At 52.9% G+C, this 21,691-nt stretch overlaps 1 protein-coding gene across 1 annotated transcript; it reads left to right on the top strand.

Annotated features, from left to right (window-relative positions):
* The first annotated feature begins 1,042 nt into the window (after positions 1–1,042).
* LOC137327537 (zinc finger protein 850-like) lies at positions 1,043–11,854 on the top strand. The gene is made up of 2 exons (XM_067993438.1): positions 1,043–1,153; positions 9,056–11,854. The coding sequence occupies exons 1-2, from the start codon at positions 1,043–1,045 to the stop codon at positions 11,852–11,854; spliced, it is 2,910 nt and encodes a 969-aa protein (XP_067849539.1).
* The last annotated feature ends 9,837 nt before the right edge of the window (positions 11,855–21,691 follow it).

The raw sequence follows: 21,691 nt of genomic DNA, 5'->3' as shown, positions 1-21,691 counted from the left end.
ACCTACCTCCAACTCTGCACCGGACCTCCAATGACCTCCGATCATCTTGCTACCCCCCCTGCCACTGATCTTATTGCTGGCCCCCTCCCGATCTCTTGCTGGCCCTCCCATCTCTTGCTGGCCCTCTCCAATCCCTTGCTAGCCCTCTCCAATCCCTTGCTGGCCCTCTCCAATCCCTTGCTGGCCCTCTCCAATCCCTTGCTGGCCCTCTCCAATCCCTTGCTGGCCCTCTCCAATCCCTTGCTGGCCCTCTCCCATCTCTTGCTGGCCCTCTCCCATCTCTTGCTGGCTCTCTCCAATCCCTTGCTGGCCCTCTCCCATCTCTTGCTGGCCCTCTCCAATCCCTTGCTGGCTCTCTCCAATCCCTTGCTGGCCCTCTCCCATCTCTTGCTGGCCCTCTCCAATCCCTTGCTGGCCCTCTCCCATCTCTTGCTGGCCCTCTCCCATCTCTTGCTGCCCCTCCGATCTCTTGCTGGCTCCCCCGATCTCTTGCTAGCCCCCCCCCCGATCTCTCGCTGGCCCCCTCTAATCTCTTGCTGGTCCCCCGATCTCTTGCTGGTCCCCCGATCTCTTGCTGGCCCCCTCCGATCTCTTGCTGGTCCTCTAATCTCTTGCTGGCCCCCCCCCCCCGATCTCTTGCTGGTCCTCCGATCTCTTGCTGGTCCTCTAATCTCTTGCTGCCCCCCCCCGATCTCTTGCTGGTCCCCCGATCTCTTGCTGGTCCTCTGATCTCTTGCTGGCCCCCCGATCTTCATGCTTCTCCCACCGATCTCTTGTTGCCACAACCCCCCGCGCCTCCTGATCTCCTCCCCGGCCCATGATCCCTCCCTCCCTCCGATCCCCGACTGCCAATCAGGCTGGCTGCCAGGCGCGAAACCCGGAAGAGAAATTGATGGGCCTCATTAAGGTCGCAATCTTAGATCGTCACCTGCCCACTTACCTTCTGGGTTTCGCACCCGGAAATCTTCCCCCCTAACCCCGCTCCCTTCCCAGATCTCAGATAAAATTTACCCCATTAAGTGAGTCGGCAAAATTTTGGCAGATGGAGTTCAATGTGGTTAAATGTGAGGATCTGAGAAAGATAAATCAGAACATTTTCAAAATGGGGAGAGGACTAGAAGTTGTGGAGGATCAAAGGGATGTAGGTGTCCAGGTACACAGATCATTAAAAGCCAGTGCACAGTTACAAAAAGTAATGAAAAAGCCTAATGGGATATTGACTTTTATCTCAAGGGAGTTAGAATCCAAAAGTAAGCAAGTGATGCTTCAGCTGTACATAAACTTGGTTTGTATTCCCTTGTGTTTAGAAGATTGAGTGGTGATCTAATCAAGGCCTTTAAATGATAAAGGGATTCAATAGGATTGATACAGAGAAACTATTTCCTCTGGTGGGGGAATCCAGAACGAGTGGGTATAATCTTAAAATTAGAGCGGGGCCATTTAGGAGTGAAATCAGGAAGCACTTTTTTCACATAAAAGGTTACTGGAAATCTGAAACTCTCCCCCTCCAAAGGCGGTGCTGGGACAATTGAATTTTTCAAGACTGAGATCGATAATTTTTTGTTAAGTAAGAGTATTGAGGGATATGGAACAAAGGCAGGTTAATGGAGCTAAGGTACAGATCAGTCATGATCTAACTGAATGGCGGAGCAGGCTCGAGGGGCTGAATGGCCTACTCTATTCCTGTGTTCCTACTGATTTGAGCATGTATGGTTGCTCTGTTTATAAGAGGAAAGAGACATTGAAAAGGGCTCCAAGAACAGCAAGACTGGTAGGTAATGTGTCCGAGAACCAAAAGGTTATGAAGAAATATAGTTCAGCAAATGGATCTGTTCTCACTGGGAAACGGCACTAACAGGGAGCAGCAGCAGGAAGGCATGGACCAAGTTTTAAAATGATGAAGAGAATCAGTGGGATGGTTATGAGAAGCATTTTGTATTGAAGAAACCCACGAGAGTAGTTACGAGATACAGACACTATGAGCTAACCAGAACTAAAAGAATAACAATTTTGTGATTGGCTATTTCACAGGAATCATATTTTAGCAGTGGTAACAAGTCCATCTCAAGAGAGACTGCTGGCACTGGGCATCGGATTCAGTATGGTTGCAGCTAGTGCGTTGTTAGCTTTAAAATTATGTTGTGGGATATTTGTGTACGACAACTCAGCACTCGTCCGGAATTCCTCTGTTGGCTTTTTTAGCAGAGGCACACACCCATTCATTTTATATGTTGGTATGGGACTGTGGAGGTAAATCACCCGTACAATGTTACAGGACCTATCCACAATCCACACTCCCACTGAGCAAGGCTTTGTGTTGGGAACATAGCCTCAAAGTTTTAAAGAGTAGGAGCGATGATGAGTATTTGAAAGCCACTTTTAGATAAACCACCCTCCACTACTGAAGACCAGGCACATTTATGAATGAGAGGTTGGGAAGGTAACCAGTTTTTAGGCCTTCTGAATGTTCTTCTTCCTGGGAGCTGGATGAGAACAGTCCAGGAAAGCCATCCTTCAGAATTCATCACCTTCCTTGTAGGTAAGTATCTGACTTCTGCTCACAACCCAGCTTACAACAGCCCTGTAATTCAGGACGTGGGAGATAGTAGGCATGAGCCAGCATCCAACTCAGGAAATATTCCTCAGCACCGTCTCATTCCTCAATAACAAACCTCCTTCCTCAACTGAGAACATTCTTCCATATATAAAAATCCTGACCTTTGGAGATTTCCATTAAAGTTCTCATAAATCATTAAAATTAGGCCAAGTTCTCCAAAGAGAGCGTGCCTGTATAGCTTAGAGATTGAGCTAAATTTGACTCAGGCCATTACTTTTAGTTGTGCCCCCCTGTCACACCTGCACCTAATTTCCACAGCAGCAGCAGTTCCAATAACTAGGACAGCTGGACTGGTTTGCAAATGCGCTATTATAATATTTAGCCTGAGGAGAAAAAGAGATTGTTTGTGGGACGTGTCAGCTGTCATAATCGCAGTTAGAACATTCCTAAGAGTTGTCCAATATAGAATCATCAGTCACCATTTCTGGAATCTTCTGCTGGAACTGACAGCGGCCATTGAATACGCCAGCCCAAATATGGGCAGGTATATTCAAAAGACACGGATATGACCAGATGATGTCATACGATGTGTTTCCCATCGTTAGCACCATAGCATCGCTGGCTGATAGGAACACCAGCGTGTTACAGGCATCCAGTCTTGCTATGGCGGGTGAGAGGTGATCTAAAGTTTAACTCTCCCTCGGAACTGGAAGTGAATTTTAAAATTTTTCGAAGTGGACTTCCATCTTCACTGCCCAACTCAACTGCAGAAGACATACCCCACCACTCACCCCAGAAGTGGGAATCTCACCGGGCGCCTACCAAGAATATTCTAATGGGGACGACCCTGGAAGATCCTCCGGAATCAGTGCAAGGCCAAACTGGTGGGTGGAAGACCTATCTTGCAGCACTTAGTATCGTAGTATCACAGTAGATACAGCACAGGAGCAGGCCATCGTGCCTGTGCCGATTCTTTGAAAGAGCTGTCCAATTAGTTCCATTCCTCTGCACTTTTCCCGTAGCCTTGTAAATTTTTTCCCTTCAAGTGTTTATCTAATTCGCTTTCACTGCGTAAAAAAGTGATTTCTCATGTCGCCTCTGGCTCTTTTGCCAATCACTTTAAATCTGTGTCCTCTGGTTACTGACCCTTCTGCCACTGGAAACAGTTTCTCCTTATTTACTCTATCAAAACCGTTCACGATTTTGAACACCTCTATCAAATCTCCCCTTAACCTTCTCTGTTCTAAGGAGAACAACCCCAGCTTCTCCAGTCTCTGCACATAACTGAAGTCCCTCATCCCTGGCACCATTCTGATAAATCTCTTCTGCACCCTCTCCAAGGCCTTGACATCCTTCCTAAAGTGCGGTGCCCAGAATTGAACACAATACTCCAGCTGAGGTCTAACCAGTGATTTATAAAGGTTTAGCATAACTTCCTTGCTTTTGTACTCTATGCCTCTATTAATAAAGCCCAGGATCCCATATGCTTTTTTAACAGCCTTCTCAACTTGTCCTGTCACCTTCAAAGATTTGTGTACATACACCCCAGGTCTCTCTGTTCCTGCACTCCCTTTAAAATTGTACCATTTAGTTTATATTGCCTCCTCTCATTCTTCCGATCAAAATGTATCACTTCACACATCTCTGTGTTAAATTTCATCGACCATGTGTCTGCCCATTTCACCAGTCTGTCTGTGTCCTCCTGAAGTCTGTTACTATCCTCCACATTGTTTACGACATTTCCGTATTTTATTTCATCTGCAAACTTTGAAATTATACCCTCTAAACCCAAGTCCAAGTCTTTTTTCTTTATTCGTTCATGGGATGTGGGCGTCGCTGGCGAGTCCGGCATTTATTGCCCATCCCTAATTGCCCTTGAGAAGGTGGTGGTGAGCCGCCTTCTTGAACCGCTGCAGTCCGTGTGGTGAAGGTTCTCCCACAGTGCTGTTAGGAAGGGAGTTCCAGGATTATGACCCAGCGACGATGAAGGAACGGCGATATACTTCCAAGTCGGGATGGTGGGTGACTTGGAGGGGAACGTGCAGGTGGTGTTGTTCCCATGTACCTGCTGCTCTTGTCCTTCTAGGTGGTAGAGGTCGCGGGTTTGGGAGGTGCTGTCGAAGAAGCCTTGGCGAGTTGCTGCAGTGCATCCTGTGGATGGTACACACTGCAGCCACTGTGCGCCGGTGGTGAAGGGAGTGAATGTTTAGGGTGGTGGATGGGGTGCCAATCAAGAGGGCTGCTTTGTCCTGGATGGTGTCGAGCTTCTTGAGTGTTGTTAGAGCTGCACTCATCCAGGCAATTGGAGAGTATTCCATCACACTCCTGACTTGTGCCTTGTACATGGTGGAAAGGCTTTGGGGAGTCAGGAGGTGAGTCACTCGCCACAGAATACCCAGCCTCTGACCTGCTCTTGTAGCCACAGTATTTATATGGCTGGTCCAGTTAAGTTTCTGGTCAATGGTGACCCCCAGGATGTTGATGGTGGGGGATTCGGCGATGGTAATGCCGTTGAATGTCAAGGGGAGGTGGATAGACTCTCTCTTGTTGGAGATGGTCATTGCCTGGCACTTTTCTGGCGCGAATGTTACTTGCCACTTATGAGCCCAAGCCTGGATGTTGTCCAGGTCTTGCTGCATGCGGACTTGGACTGCTTCATTATCTGAGGGGTTGCGAATGGAACTGAACACTGTACAATCATCAGCGAACATCCCCATTTCTGATCTTATGATGGAGGGAAGGTCATTGATGAAGCAGCTGAAGATGATTGGGCCTAGGACACTGCCCTGAGGAACTCCTGCAGCAATGCCCTGGGGCTGAGATGATTGGCCACCAACAACCACTACCATCTTCCTTTGTGCTAGGTATGACTCCAGCCACTGGAGAGTTTTCCCCCTCATTCCCATTGACTTCAATTTTACTAGGGCTCCTTGGTGCCACACTTGGTCAAATGCTGCCTTGATATCAAGGGCAGTCACTCTCACCTCACCTCTGGAATTCAGTTCTTTTGTCCATGTTTGGACCAAGGCTGTAATGAGGTGTGGAGCCGAGTGGTCCTGGCGGAACCCAAACTGAGCATCGGTGAGCAGGTTATTGGTGAGTGAGTGCTGCTTGATAGCACTGTCGACAACACCTTCCATCACTTTGCTGATGATTGAGAGTAGACTGATGGGGCAGTAATTGGCCGGATTGGATTTGTCCTGCTTTTTGTGGACAGGACATACCTGTGCAATTTTCCACATTGTTGGGTAGATGCCAGTGTTGTAACTGTACTGGAACAGCTTGGCTAGACGCGCAGCTAGTTCTGGAGCACAAGTCTTCAGCACTACAGCCGGGATGTGTCAGGGCCCATAGCCTTTACTGTATTCAGTGCACTCAGCCATTTCTTGATATCACATGGACTGAATCGAATTGGCTGAAGACTGGCTTCTGTGATGGTGGGGATATCGGGAGGAGGCCGAGATGGATCATCCACTCCAGGTCCAGGTCATTAATATATGTCAAAAAGAGCAGTGGTCCTAATACTGACCCCTGGGGGACAACACTGTATACTTCCCTCTCGTCTGAAAAACAACCGTTCACCACTACTCTCTGCTTTCTGTCCCTTAGTCAATTTTGTATCCACGCTGCCACTGTCCCTTTAATCCCACGATCTTTAATTTTGCTAACAAGTCTATTATGTGACACTTTATCAATTGACTTTTGAAATTTTATATACACAACATCAACTGCACTAGCCTCATCAACCCTCTTCATCAAAGAACTCAATCAAGTTAGTCAAACACAATTTTCCTTTAACAAATCCGTGCTGACTTTCATTTATTAGCCCATACTTTTCCAAGTGCCAATTAATTTTGTCCAAGATTATTGTCTCTAAAAGTTTCCCCACCACCGACGTTAGGCTGACTGGCCTGTAATTGTCGAGTTTATCACTCCCCCTTTTTTGAACAGGGGTGTAACATTTGCAATCCTCCAGTCCTCTGGCACCGACCCCATATCTAAGGAGGATTGGAAGAATGTGGCCAGAACCTCCGCAATTTCCACCCTTACTTCCCTCAGTAACCTAACATGCATCCCATCTGGACCGGGTGACATTTCTACTTTGAGTAATGCCAATCTATTTTTATCCTATCCAATATCGCCACTACCTCCTCCTTTACTGCTACAATGGCAGCATCCTCTTCTCTAGTGAAGACCGATGCAAAGTATTCATTTAGTGCCTCAGCCATGCCCTCTGCCTCCACAAGATGATCTCCTTTTTAGTCCCTAATTGGTCCCACCCTTCCTTTGATTACCCTGTTACTACTTACATGTTTATAAAAGATTTTTGGGTTCCCTTTTATGTTAGCCACTAATCCATTCTCATACTCTCTCTTTCCCCTCTTATTTCCTTTTTTAGATCTCCTCTCTACTTTCTGTATTCAGCTTGATTCTCTTCTGTATTATGAACCTTACATTCATCACAAGCCTCCCTTTTCTGTTTCATTTTAATCTCTGTATCTTTAGTCATCCAGGGAGCTCTAGCTTTGGATGCCCTTCCTTTCCCCCTCATAGGGGTGTATCTACACTGTACCCGAACTAACTCCCCCCTGAAGGCCTCCTATTATTTATTTACTGTTTTGCCTACCAATTTTTGATTTCAATCCACTTGGGGCAAGATCTCTTTTTAACTCACTGAAATTCCCCTCCTCCAGTTAAGTAATTTCATTTGATTGCTCCTTGTCCTTTTCCATAACTATTCTAAACCTAATGATATTATGATCACTGTTCCCCAAATGCTCCCCCACTGAAACATGCTCCACTTGCCCCACTTTATACTCCAGAATTAGATCCAGTGCTGTTTCCTTCCTCGATGGGCTGGAAACACAAGAAAGTTCTCTTGTACACATTTCAGGAATTCCACCACCACCCTCACTCCCTGCCTCTTTGCCCTTCACACTGTTACTATCCCAGTCTATATTGGGATAATTGAAGTCCCCCATTATCACTACTCTATACTTCTTACATCTTTCTGTGATTTGCCTGCAAATTTGCTCCTCTGTCTCCTTTCCACTATTTTATGGCCTATAGTATATACCCAATAGCGTAAAAGCTCCTCTTCCATCAGGATTCCTGCCAAGAGAAAAATCTGAGCCACTGTTATAACTAAGTTATGACATAGCTGCAGTAAAAAAAGTACTGAGCACAAAAGAGAAATACAAAAGCAGATGAGTTCTCCATGTTTCTGGAAAAAGGGGAAGAAAGAACTCCTTGGTGAGGGAAGAATCTTAGCAAGAAATCTTGAGTTATCTCCTGTAAACAATTAATACTATTACATTTGTGGATTGGTAGGCTTTCATAGCTTCGCTGAGAATCTAATTGCTTCATGTGAGGTCAATGTGTCAAGTAGAAGCAAGCTTAAAGTTTGAAGCAAGTCTCTACATATTGAGTTACTGCATCTGTAGTACGTTATTTACATGAATGACAGAATATGTTTGCTTCATATTAGCCAGACACAGTAAAATCTCACAGTGAAATCTTAGCTTGGAGCTAATGGCTTTAGTGCAATGAGGAGACAGGGATATGAAAGACTCACTGGCATATCCTGTGCATCTGGCTGTGATTTGGGATAACATGCAGTGCAGTTCAGCATGCTGGATGGCATAAAATAATGGAAAATATACACTGAAGACGCTATCTGAATTTAAACAAAGGTATGTAAAATGCTTTGACAATTTATCATTGGGGTTTCCTGCATTGGTTTGTATTATGTTTTTGGGTCTTTACTCCAGATATTTTCCTCAGACTCGCCATTTTGGCATTCCTGTAGGTGGGCCCTTCCTCCCTGCAGAATGGACAGTGCCGTTACCTGCCCAGTATCTGGATAACTTGTAGTGAGCCCAGGGTTTGAACAGAAAACCCTTATCATTGTATTTTGGCTACTGGTTGCATCACATGCCAATGATCTTCCTTGATTTCGGAGGGGGTAGAATAAAAACTGCACGAGGCTATAAACTGCCAACCAGAATTATTAAACATTAAATGGATAAGTGAACAGCTGCAGTGGTGCCCTGTAGATTTATAATAGCTACAATGTTAACTATCCCTCCTCAGGAAATAACAAAAAGTTCCATCTGCTGCACTAAACTGTAGCCTGAACTGGACCAGACACAAGGGCCCTGAAATTCCTGGGGGCCTACACTGCCCGCGTAAATGCAGCGGAGGGGAGCACCCACCCCCCCCGACCCCACCGCACCCCCCCCCCCCTCGTCTGCCGTAGTTGCAGACTACAGTCTCTGACCCAAATCCAGGGCACAGAGTCACTTTCATAGCCCGGGCAAACTGCCAGTGCCTGCAGGGGTGCATCAGCGACGCTCGCTCTGGCCAAACCTGTCCCCCCCTTGTGAGGCAGAACAGAGCCGTGTGCTTTGCCTCAGGTCCTACCTGAGGCCCAAATGGGACAAAGAGGGAGAAAAAGGCCATGCCAGAACTAAACTTCCCTCCTCCCATTGGCAGTAGCCCTACCAGGAGTGGCAATACCATTGCAAGGAGTGGTATTACCATAGCAAGGAGTGGTATTACCATAGCAAGGAGCGGTATTACCATAGCAAGGAGCGGTATTACCACAGCAAGGAGTGGTATTACCATAGCAAGGAGCGGTATTACCATAGCAAGGAGCGGTATTACCATAGCAAGGAGCGGTATTACCATAGCAACGAGCGGTATTACCATAGCAACGAGCGGTATTACCATAGCAAGGAGTGGTATTACCATAGCAAGGAGCGGTATTACCATAGCAAGGAGCGGTATTACCATAGCAAGGAGCGGTATTACCATAGCAAGGAGCGGTATTACCATAGCAAGGAGCGGTATTACCATAGCAAGGAGCGGTATTACCATTGCAAGGAGCGGTATTACCATTGCAAGGAGCGGTATTACCATAGCAAGGAGCGGTATTACCATAGCAAGGAGCGGTATTACCATAGCAAGGAGCGGTATTACCATAGCAAGGAGTGGTATTACCATAGCAAGGAGCGGTATTACCATTGCAAGGAGCGGTATTACCATAGCAAGGAGCGGTATTACCATAGCAAGGAGCGGTATTACCATAGCAAGGAGCGGTATTACCATAGCAAGGAGCGGTATTACCATAGCAAGGAGTGGTATTACCATTGCAAGGAGCGGTATTACCATAGCAAGGAGCGGTATTACCATAGCAAGGAGTGGTATTACCATAGCAAGGAGCGGTATTACCATAGCAAGGAGTGGTATTACCATAGCAAGGAGCGGTATTACCATTGCAAGGAGCGGTATTACCATTGCAAGGAGCGGTATTACCATTGCAAGGAGTGGTATTACCATTGCAAGGAGTGGTATTACCATAGCAAGGAGTGGTATTACCATTGCAAGGAGTGGTATTACCATTGCAAGGAGTGGTATTACCATAGCAAGGAGTGGTATTACCATTGCAAGGAGTGGTATTACCATAGCAAGGAGTGGTATTACCATTGCAAGGAGCGGTATTACCATAGCAAGGAGCGGTATTACCATTGCAAGGAGTGGTATTACCATAGCAAGGAGTGGTATTACCATTGCAAGGAGCGGTATTACCATAGCAAGGAGTGGTATTACCATAGCAAGGAGCGGTATTACCATAGCAAGGAGTGGTATTACCATAGCAAGGAGCGGTATTACCATTGCAAGGAGTGGTATTACCATAGCAAGGAGTGGTATTACCATTGCAAGGAGTGGTATTACCATAGCAAGGAGTGGTATTACCATTGCAAGGAGCGGTATTACCATAGCAAGGAGCGGTATTACCATTGCAAGGAGTGGTATTACCATAGCAAGGAGTGGTATTACCATTGCAAGGAGCGGTATTACCATAGCAAGGAGTGGTATTACCATAGCAAGGAGCAGTATTACCATAGCAAGGAGTGGTATTACCATAGCAAGGAGCGGTATTACCATTGCAAGGAGTGGTATTACCATAGCAAGGAGTGGTATTACCATTGCAAGGAGCGGTATTACCATTGCAAGGAGTGGTATTACCATTGCAAGGAGTGGTATTACCATAGCACGGAGCGGTATTACCATTGCAAGGACTGGTATTACCATAGCAAGGAGTGGTATTACCATTGCAAGGAGCGGTATTACCATTGCAAGGAGTGGTATTACCATAGCAAGGAGCGGTATTACCATAGCAAGGAGCGGTATTACCATAGCAAGGAGCGGTATTACCATAGCAAGGAGTGGTATTACCATTGCAAGGAGCGGTATTACCATAGCAAGGAGTGGTATTACCATAGCAAGGAGTGGTATTACCATTGCAAGGAGTGGTATTACCATAGCAAGGAGTGGTATTACCATTGCAAGGAGTGGTATTACCATAGCAAGGAGTGGTATTACCATTGCAAGGAGCGGTATTACCATAGCAAGGAGCGGTATTACCATTGCAAGGAGTGGTATTACCATTGCAAGGAGCGGTATTACCATAGCAAGGAGTGGTATTACCATAGCAAGGAGCGGTATTACCATTGCAAGGAGTGGTATTACCATTGCAAGGAGTGGTATTACCATAGCAAGGAGCGGTATTACCATTGCAAGGAGTGGTATTACCATAGCAAGGAGTGGTATTACCATTGCAAGGAGCGGTATTACCATTGCAAGGAGTGGTATTACCATAGCAAGGAGCGGTATTACCATAGCAAGGAGCGGTATTACCATAGCAAGGAGCGGTATTACCATAGCAAGGAGTGGTATTACCATTGCAAGGAGCGGTATTACCATAGCAAGGAGTGGTATTACCATAGCAAGGAGTGGTATTACCATAGCAAGGAGCGGTATTACCATAGCAAGGAGTGGTATTACCATTGCAAGGAGCGGTATTACCATAGCAAGGAGTGGTATTACCATAGCAAGGAGTGGTATTACCATTGCAAGGAGCGGTATTACCATAGCAAGGAGCGGTATTACCATAGCAAGGAGCGGTATTACCATAGCAAGGAGTGGTATTACCATTGCAAGGAGCGTTATTACCATAGCAAGGAGTGGTATTACCATTGCAAGGAGCGGTATTACCATAGCAAGGAGCGGTATTACCATAGCAAGGAGCGGTATTACCATTGCAAGGAGTGGTATTACCATAGCAAGGAGCGGTATTACCATAGCAAGGAGCGGTATTACCATAGCAAGGAGTGGTATTACCATAGCAAGGAGCGGTATTACCATTGCAAGGAGCGGTATTACCATAGCAAGGAGCGGTATTACCATAGCAAGGAGCGGTATTACCATAGCAAACCACCCCTGCAGGTATAACTGGGGCCGTCGGAGGATTTGTAGAGGGTTAGCAGCAGTACACCATAGGTTGGCAGTAATCCTGCTCTACAGATAACCCACCAATGGGAAGAGAAGCCAGCTCCTGATGTTCTGTCTGTCTCAGCCTGCCCAAGAGTGAAGGATGTTTCCTGCTAGTTACTCTAACAACTGTTTGTATTGTCAGCACCTGGTCTGTTCACCAGCAATCTCATCCAAATTTAACCCATTTTAAATAGTGTCAGTAATCTGAGTTCTTGCCAACTGTACAGCTCAATATTATAGTATCCAGCTGGAAACCTACTTCAGTGTTAGGTGGCTGAGAGAGGCGGAAGAGGGGCATCTGTTGCTGATTAAAATTGAAGTGTTGGAATGTCGGAAAACCGATTGGGATCGTGAGAAAAGCATCTTCTGCAACTGCCTCAGATTTTAGCCATTTTCCCTGAATTTACCCTAATTCTGGCTGGTCTCCAGTGGCAATTCTCACTCACAAAAGTGAGGAGAAAACCATGTCACTCCCTGTCTCTTTGACTCTGTGTGTGCGTATGTATGTGTGTCTGCCTATTTCTGTCTCCATGGCCTCAATTTTAACACCCGCCCCACCCCCTCCATTCCCAACGGGCAGGAGAAGGTGGGAAGGGAGGGGTTAAAATATCGGGATCAAGCAACTCGACCCCATTCCCTGCTGTTTAAACTTTTCCTGCCCCAAATCAGGTCATCGACGACACTCCCGCAAAAGGCAGGCTGGGGCCCAGTTAACATTCAAAAGTCACGGCCTGCTGACTTCATCAGTGCCGCGAGGTAGAATGAACTGAATGTCAGTGGGAATCCCGTGCTGTGGGAGTCCCGGCATCACATCCAAGGCGGGAGGCGTCGATTGGCCAAGGTAAGTTATAAAGATCTGCTCCTTTTAGAACCCCTTGTGGGCCAGGAGGAACAGGCGGGCAACCGCCCCCCTCACACCCCCACCAAGCCCCACAAGGAGTCCTCGGGCCTCCCCATCCCCTGCCTCCCACCATCTCCGAGAGTCCATCAAGATGCCAGACCTCAAAAGCAAAATACTGCGGATGCTCAAAATCTGAAATAAAAATAGAAAATGCTGGAGAAGCTCAGCAAGTCAGGCAGCATCTGTGGAGAAAGAAACAGAGTTAATGTTTCAGGTCGATGACCTTCCATCAGAACTATTCTGACCTGAAACGTTAACTCTGTTACTTTCTCCACAGAAGATGCCAGACTTGACCTCCCTCCTCCCGATCATTGCCCGGATTCTCCCCTCTCCCGATCACTGCCCGGATTCTCCCCTCTCCCGATCACTGCCCGGATTCTCCCCTCTCCCGATCACTGCCCGGATTCTCCCCTCTCCCGATCATTGCCCGGATTCTCCCCTCTCCCGATCACTGCCCGGATTCTCCCTCCTCCTGATCACTGCCCGGATTCTCCCTCCTCCCGATCACTGCCCAGATTCTCCCCTCTCCCGATCACTGCCCGGATTCTCCCTCCTCCCGATCACTGCCCGGATTCTCCCTCCTCCTGATCACTGCCCGGATTCTCCCTCCTCCTGATCACTGCCCGGATTCTCCCTCCTCCCGATCACTGCCCGGATTCTCCCTCCTCCCGATCACTGCCCGGATTCTCCCTCCTCCCAATCACTGCCCGGATTCTCCCTCCTCCTGATCACTGCCCGGATTCTCCCCTCTCCCGATCACTGCCCGGATTCTCCCTCCTCCCGATCACTGCCCGGATTCTCCCTCCTCCCGATCATTGCCCGGATTCTCCCTCCTCCCGATCACTGCCCGGATTCTCCCCTCTCCCGATCACTGCCCGGATTCTCCCTCCTCCCAATCATTGCCCGGATTCTCCCTCCTCCCGATCATTGCCCGGATTCTCCCCTCTCCCGATCACTGCCCGGATTCTCCCTCCTCCCAATCATTGCCCAGATTCTCCCTCCTCCCGATCACTGCCCGGATACTCCCTCCTCCCGATCACTGCCCGGATTCTCCCCTCTCCCGATCACTGCCCGGATTCTCCCCTCTCCCGATCACTGCCCGGATTCTCCCTCCTCCCGATCATTGCCCGGATTCTCCCCTCTCCCGATCATTGCCCGGATTCTCCCCTCTCCCGATCACTGCCCGGATTCTCCCCTCTCCCGATCACTGCCCGGATTCTCCCCTCTCCCGATCATTGCCCGGATTCTCCCCTCTCCCGATCACTGCCCGGACTCTCCCCTCTCCCGATCACTGCCCGGATTCTCCCTCCTCCCGATCACTGCCCGGATTCTCCTTCCTCCCAATCACTGCCCGGATTCTCCCCTCTCCTGATCACTGCCCGGATTCTCCCTCCTCCCGATCACTGCCCGGATTCTCCCTCCTCCCGATCATTGCCCGGATTCTCCCCTCTCCCGATCATTGCCCGGATTCTCCCTCCTCCCGATCACTGCCCGGATTCACCCTCCTCCCAATCACTGCCCGGATTCTCCCCTCTCCTGATCACTGCCCGGATTCTCCCTCCTCCCGATCACTGCCCGGATTCTCCCTCCTCCCGATCACTGCCCGGATTCTCCCCTCTCCCGATCACTGCCCGGATTCTCCCTCCTCCCGATCACTGCCCGGATTCTCCCTCCTCCCGATCACTGCCCGGATTCTCCCTCCTCCCGATCATTGCCCGGATTCTCCCCTCTCCCGATCACTGCCCGGATTCTCCCTCCTCCCGATCACTGCCCGGATTCTCCCTCCTCCCGATCACTGCCCGGATTCTCCCCTCTCCCGATCACTGCCCGGATTCTCCCTCCTCCCGATCACTGCCCGGATTCTCCCTCCTCCCGATCACTGCCCGGATTCTCCCTCCTCCCGATCACTGCCCGGATTCTCCCCTCTCCCGATCACTGCCCGGATTCTCCCTCCTCCCGATCACTGCCCGGATTCTCCCTCCTCCCGATCACTGCCCGGATTCTCCCTCCTCCCAATCACTGCCCGGATTCTCCCTCCTCCCGATCACTGCCCGGATTCTCCCTCCTCCCGATCATTGCCCGGATTCTCCCCTCTCCCGATCACTGCCCGGATTCTCCCTCCTCCCAATCACTGTCCGGATTCTCCTCACTCCCGATCACTGCCCGGATTCTCCCCTCTCCTGATCACTGCCCGGATTCTCCCTCCTCCCGATCACTGCCCGGATTCTCCCTCCTCCCGATCATTGCCCGGATTCTCCCCTCTCCCGATCATTGCCCGGATTCTCCCTCCTCCCGATCACTGCCCGGATTCTCCCTCCTCCCAATCACTGCCCGGATTCTCCCCTCTCCTGATCACTGCCCGGATTCTCCCTCCTCCCGATCACTGCCCGGATTCTCCCTCCTCCCGATCATTGCCCGGATTCTCCCCTCTCCCGATCACTGCCCGGATTCTCCCTCCTCCCGATCACTGCCCGGATTCTCCCTCCTCCCGATCACTGCCCGGATTCTCCCCTCTCCCGATCACTGCCCGGATTCTCCCTCCTCCCGATCACTGCCCGGATTCTCCCTCCTCCCGATCATTGCCCGGATTCTCCCCTCTCCCGATCACTGCCCGGATTCTCCCTCCTCCCAATCACTGTCCGGATTCTCCTCATTCCCGATCACGGCCCGGATTCTCCCCTCTCCTGATCACTGCCCGGATTCTCCCTCCTCCCGATCACTGCCCGGATTCTCCCTCCTCCCGATCACTGCCCGGATTCTCCCCTCTCCTGATCACTGCCCGGATTCTCCCTCCTCCCGATCACTGCCCGGATTCTCCCTCCTCCCGATCACTGCCCGGATTCTCCCTCCTCCCGATCACTGCCCGGATTCTCCCTCCTCCTGATCACTGCCCGGATTCTCCCCTCTCCCGATCACTGCCCGGATTCTCCCCTCTCCCGATCACTGCCCGGATTCTCCCTCCTCCTGATCACTGCCCGGATTCTCCCCTCTCCCGATCACTGCCCGGATTCTCCCCTCTCCCGATCACTGCCCGGATTCTCCCTCCTCCCGATCACTGCCCGGATTCTCCCTCCTCCCAATCATTGCCCGGATTCTCCCTCCTCCCGATCACTGCCCGGATTCTCCCTCCTCCCGATCACTGCCCGGATTCTCCCCTCTCCCGATCACTGCCCGGATTCTCCCCTCTCCCGATCACTGCCCGGATTCTCCCTCCTCCCGATCACTGCCCGGATTCTCCCTCCTCCCGATCACTGCCCGGATTCTCCCCTCTCCCGATCACTGCCCGGATTCTCCCTCCTCCCGATCACTGCCCGGATTCTCCCTCCTCCCGATCACTGCCCGGATTCTCCCCTCTCCTGATCACTGCCCGGATTCTCCCTCCTCCCGATCACTGCCCGGATTCTCCCCTCTCCCGATCACTGCCCGGATTCTCCCTCCTCCCGATCACTGCCCGGATTCTCCCTCCTCCCGATCACTGCCCGGATTCTCCCTCCTCCCGATCACTGCCCGGATTCTCCCTCCTCCCGATCACTGTCCGGATTTTCCCTCCTCCTGATCATTGCCCGGATTCTCCCTCCTCCTGATCACTGCCCGGATTCTCCCTCCTCCCGATCACTGCCCGGATTCTCCATCCTCCCGATCATTGCCCGGATTCTCCCTCCTCCCGATCACTGCCCGGATTCTCCCCTCTCCCGATCACTGCTCGGATTCTCCCCTCTCCCGATTACTGCCCGGATTCTCCCTCCTCCCAATCACTGCCCGGATTCTCCCTCCTCCCGATCACTGCCCGGATTCTCCCTCCTCCCGATCACTGTCCGGATTTTCCCTCCTCCTGATCATTGCCCGGATTCTCCCTCCTCCTGATCACTGCCCGGATTCTCCCTCCTCCCGATCACTGCCCGGATTCTCCCTCCTCCCGATCAGTGCCCGGATTCTCCCTCCTCCCGATCACTGCCCGGATTCTCCCCTCTCCTGATCACTGCCCGGATTCTCCCTCCTCCCGATCACTGCCCGGATTCTCCCCTCTCCTGATCACTGCCCGGATTCTCCCCTCTACCGATCATTGCCCGGATTCTCCCTCCTCCTGATCTCTCCCCGGATTCTCCCCTCTCCCGATCACTGCCCGGATTCTCCCCTCTCCTGATCACTGCCCGGATTCTCCCTCCTCCCGATCACTGCCCGGATTCTCCCTCCTCCCGATCACTGCCCGGATTCTCCCTCCTCCCAATCATTGCCCGGATTCTCCCTCCTCCCGATCACTGCCCGGATTCTCCCTCCTCCCGATCACTGCCCGGATTCTCCCTCCTCCCGATCATTGCCCGGATTCTCCCTCCTCCCGATCACTGCCCGGATTCTCCCCTCTCCTGATCACTGCCCGGATTCTCCCTCCTCCCGATCACTGCCCGGATTCTCCCTCCTCCCGATCACTGCCCGGATTCTCCCCTCTCCCGATCACTGCCCGGATTCTCCCTCCTCCCGATCACTGCCCGGATTCTCCCTCCTCCCGATCACTGTCCGGATTCTCCCTCCTCCCGATCACTGCCCGGATTCTCCCCTCTCCCGATCACTGCCCGGATTCTCCCTCCTCCCGATCACTGCCTGGATTCTCCCCTCTCCCGATCACTGCCCGGATTCTCCCTCCTCCCGATCACTGCCCGGATTCTCCCCTCTCCCGATCACTGCCCGGATTCTCCCTCCTCCCGATCACTGTCCGGATTTTCCCTCCTCCTGATCATTGCCCGGATTCTCCCTCCTCCTGATCACTGCCCGGATTCTCCCTCCTCCCGATCATTGCCCGGATTCTCCCTCCTCCTGATCATTGCCCGGATTCTCCCTCCTCCTGATCACTGCCCGGATTCTCCCTCCTCCCGATCACTGCCCGGATTCTCCCTCCTCCCGATCTCTCCCCGGATTCTCCCTCCTCCTGATCTCTCCCCGGATTCTCCCTCCTCCCGATCACTGCCCGGATTCTCCCTCCTCCTGATCTCTCCCCGGATTCTCCCTCCTCCCGATCACTGTCCGGATTCTCCCACCTCCCGATCACTGCCCGGATTCTCCCTCCTCCTGATCTCTCCCCGGATTCTCCCCTCTCCTGATCACTGCCCGGATTCTCCCTCCTCCCGATCACTGCCCGGATTCTCCCTCCTCCCGATCACTGCCCGGATTCTCCCCTCTCCCGATCACTGCCCGGATTCTCCCTCCTCCTGATCTCTCCCCGGATTCTCCCCTCTCCTGATCACTGCCCGGATTCTCCCCTCTCCCGATCATTGCCCGGATTCTCCCTCCTCCCGATCACTGCCCGGATTCTCCCTCCTCCCGATCACTGTCCGGATTCTCCCTCCTCCCGATCACTGTCCGGATTCTCCCACCTCCCGATCACTGCCCGGATTCTCCCTCCTCCCGATCACTGCCCGGATTCTCCCTCCTCCCGATCACTGCCCGGATTCTCCCTCCTCCCGATCACTGCCCGGATTCTCCCCTCTCCCGATCACTGCCCGGATTCTCCCCTCTCCCGATCACTGCCCGGATTCTCCCTCCTCCCGATCACTGCCCGGATTCTCCCTCCTCCCGATCACTGCCCGGATTCTCCTCCTCCCGATCACTGCCCGGATTCTCCTCCTCCCGATCACTGCCCGGATTCTCCCTCCTCCCGATCACTGCCCGGATTCTCCCTCCTCCCGATCACTGCCCGGATTCTCCCTCCTCCCGATCACTGCCCGGATTCTCCCCTCTCCCGATCACTGCCCGGATTCTCCCTCCTCCCGATCATTGCCCGGATTCTCCCTCCTCCCGATCACTGTCCGGATTCTCCCACCTCCCGATCACTGCCCGGATTCTCCCTCCTCCTGATCTCTCCCCGGATTCTCCCCTCTCCTGATCACTGCCCGGATTCTCCCTCCTCCCGATCACTGCCCGGATTCTCCCTCCTCCTGATCACTGCCCGGATTCTCCTCCTCCCGATCACTGCCCGGATTCTCCCTCCTCCCGATCACTGCCCGGATTCTCCCTCCTCCCGATCACTGTCCGGATTTTCCCTCCTCCTGATCATTGCCCGGATTCTCCCTCCTCCCGATCACTGCCCGGATTCTCCCCTCTCCCGATCACTGCCCGGATTCTCCCTCCTCCCGATCACTGCCCGGATTCTCCCTCCTCCTGATCTCTCCCCGGATTCTCCCTCCTCCCGATCACTGTCCGGATTCTCCCACCTCCCGATCACTGCCCGGATTCTCCCTCCTCCTGATCTCTCCCCGGATTCTCCCCTCTCCTGATCACTGCCCGGATTCTCCCTCCTCCCGATCACTGCCCGGATTCTCCCTCCTCCCGATCACTGCCCGGATTCTCCCTCCTCCTGATCTCTCCCCGGATTCTCCCCTCTCCTGATCACTGCCCGGATTCTCCCCTCTCCCGATCATTGCCCGGATTCTCCCTCCTCCCGATCACTGCCCGGATTCTCCCTCCTCCTGATCACTGCCCGGATTCTCCCTCCTCCCGATCACTGCCCGGATTCTCCCCTCTCCCGATCACTGCCCGGATTCTCCCTCCTCCCGATCACTGTCCGGATTCTCCCTCCTCCCGATCACTGTCCGGATTCTCCCACCTCCCGATCACTGCCCGGATTCTCCCTCCTCCCGATCACTGCCCGGATTCTCCCTCCTCCCGATCACTGCCCGGATTCTCCCTCCTCCCGATCACTGCCCGGATTCTCCCCTCTCCCGATCACTGCCCGGATTCTCCCCTCTCCCGATCACTGCCCGGATTCTCCCTCCTCCCGATCACTGCCCGGATTCTCCCTCCTCCCGATCACTGCCCGGATTCTCCTCCTCCCGATCACTGCCCGGATTCTCCTCCTCCCGATCACTGCCCGGATTCTCCCTCCTCCCGATCACTGCCCGGATTCTCCCTCCTCCCGATCACTGCCCGGATTCTCCCTCCTCCCGATCAATGCACCGGATTCTCCCCTCTCCCGATCACTGCCCGGATTCTCCCTCCTCCCGATCATTGCCCGGATTCTCCCTCCTCCCGATCACTGTCCGGATTCTCCCACCTCCCGATCACTGCCCGGATTCTCCCTCCTCCTGATCTCTCCCCGGATTCTCCCCTCTCCTGATCACTGCCCGGATTCTCCCTCCTCCCGATCACTGCCCGGATTCTCCCTCCTCCTGATCACTGCCCGGATTCTCCTCCTCCCGATCACTGCCCGGATTCTCCCTCCTCCCGATCACTGCCCGGATTCTCCCTCCTCCCGATCACTGTCCGGATTTTCCCTCCTCCTGATCATTGCCCGGATTCTCCCTCCTCCCGATCACTGCCCGGATTCTCCCCTCTCCCGATCACTGCCCGGATTCTCCCTCCTCCCGATCACTGCCCGGATTCTCCCTCCTCCCGATCACTGCCCGGATTCTCCCTCCTCCCGATCACTGCCCGGATTCTCCCCTCTCCCGATCACTGCCCGGATTCTCCCTCCTCCCGATCACTGCCCGGATTCTCCCTCCTCCCGATCACTGCCCGGATTCTCCCTCCTCCCGATCACTGCCCGGATTCTCCCTCCTCCCAATCATTGCCCGGATTCTCCCTCCTCCAGATCACTGCCCGGATTCTCCCCTCTCCCGATCACTGCCCGGATTCTCCCTCCTCCCGATCACTGCCCGGATTCTCCCTCCTCCCGATCACTGCCCGGATTCTCCGTCCTCCCGATCACTGCCCGGATTCTCCCTCCTCCCGATCACTGCCCGGAATCTCCCTCCTCCCGATCACTGTCCGGATTTTCCCTCCTCCTGATCATTGCCCGAATTCTCCCTCCTCCCGATCACTGCCCGGAATCTCCCTCCTCCCGATCACTGTCCGGATTTTCCCTCCTCCCAATCACTGCCCGGATTCTCCCTCCTCTCCTGATCACTGCCCGGATTCTCCCTCCTCCCGATCACTGCCCGGATTCTCCCTCCTCTCCTGATCACTGCCCGGATTCTCCCTCCTCTCCTGATCACTGCCCGGATTCTCCCTCCTCCCAATCACTGCCCGGATTCTCCCTCCTCCCGATCATTGCCCGGATTCTCCCTCCTCCCGATCATTGCCCGGATTCTCCCTCCTCCCGATCTCTCCCCGGATTCTCCCTCCTCCTGATCTCTCCCCGGATTCTCCCCTCTCCCGATCACTGCCCGGATTCTCCCTCCTCCCGATCACTGTCCGGATTCTCCCTCCTCCCGATCACTGTCCGGATTCTCCCTCCTCCCGATCACTGTCCGGATTCTCCCTCCTCCCGATCACTGCCCGGATTCTCCCCTCTCCCGATCACTGCCCGGATTCTCCCCTCTCCCGATCACTGCCCGGATTCTCCCTCCTCCCGATCATTGCCCGGATTCTCCCTCCTCCCAATCACTGCCCGGATTCTCCCTCCTCCCGATCATTACCCGGATTCTCCCTCCTCCCGATCATTGCCCGGATTCTCTCTCCTCCCGATCATTGCCCGGATTCTCCCTCCTCCCAATCACTGTCCGGATTCTCCCTCCTCCCGATCATTGCCCGGATTCTCCCTCCTCCCGATCATTGCCCGGATTCTCTCTCCTCCCGATCACTGCCCGGATTCTCCCTCCTCCCGATCACTGCCCGGATTCTCCCTCCTCCTGATCACTGCCCGGATTCTCCCTCCTCCCGATCACTGCCCGGATTCTCCTCCTCCTGATCACTGCCCGGATTCTCCCTCCTCCCGATCACTGCCCGGATTCTCCCTCCTCCCGATCACTGCCCGGATTCTCCCCTCTCCCGATCACTGCCCGGATTCTCCCTCCTCCCGATCACTGCCCGGATTCTCCCCTCTCCCGATCACTGCCCGGATTCTCCCTCCTCCCGATCACTGCCCGGATTCTCCCTCCTCCCGATCACTGCCCGGATTCTCC

Source organism: Heptranchias perlo, chromosome 11 (genome assembly GCF_035084215.1).
Source record: "Heptranchias perlo isolate sHepPer1 chromosome 11, sHepPer1.hap1, whole genome shotgun sequence".
NCBI classification, from domain to species: Eukaryota; Metazoa; Chordata; class Chondrichthyes; order Hexanchiformes; family Hexanchidae; genus Heptranchias; species Heptranchias perlo.
Note: the sequence above shows the minus strand (reverse complement) of the source record. Positions and strands in the feature narration are given on the sequence as shown.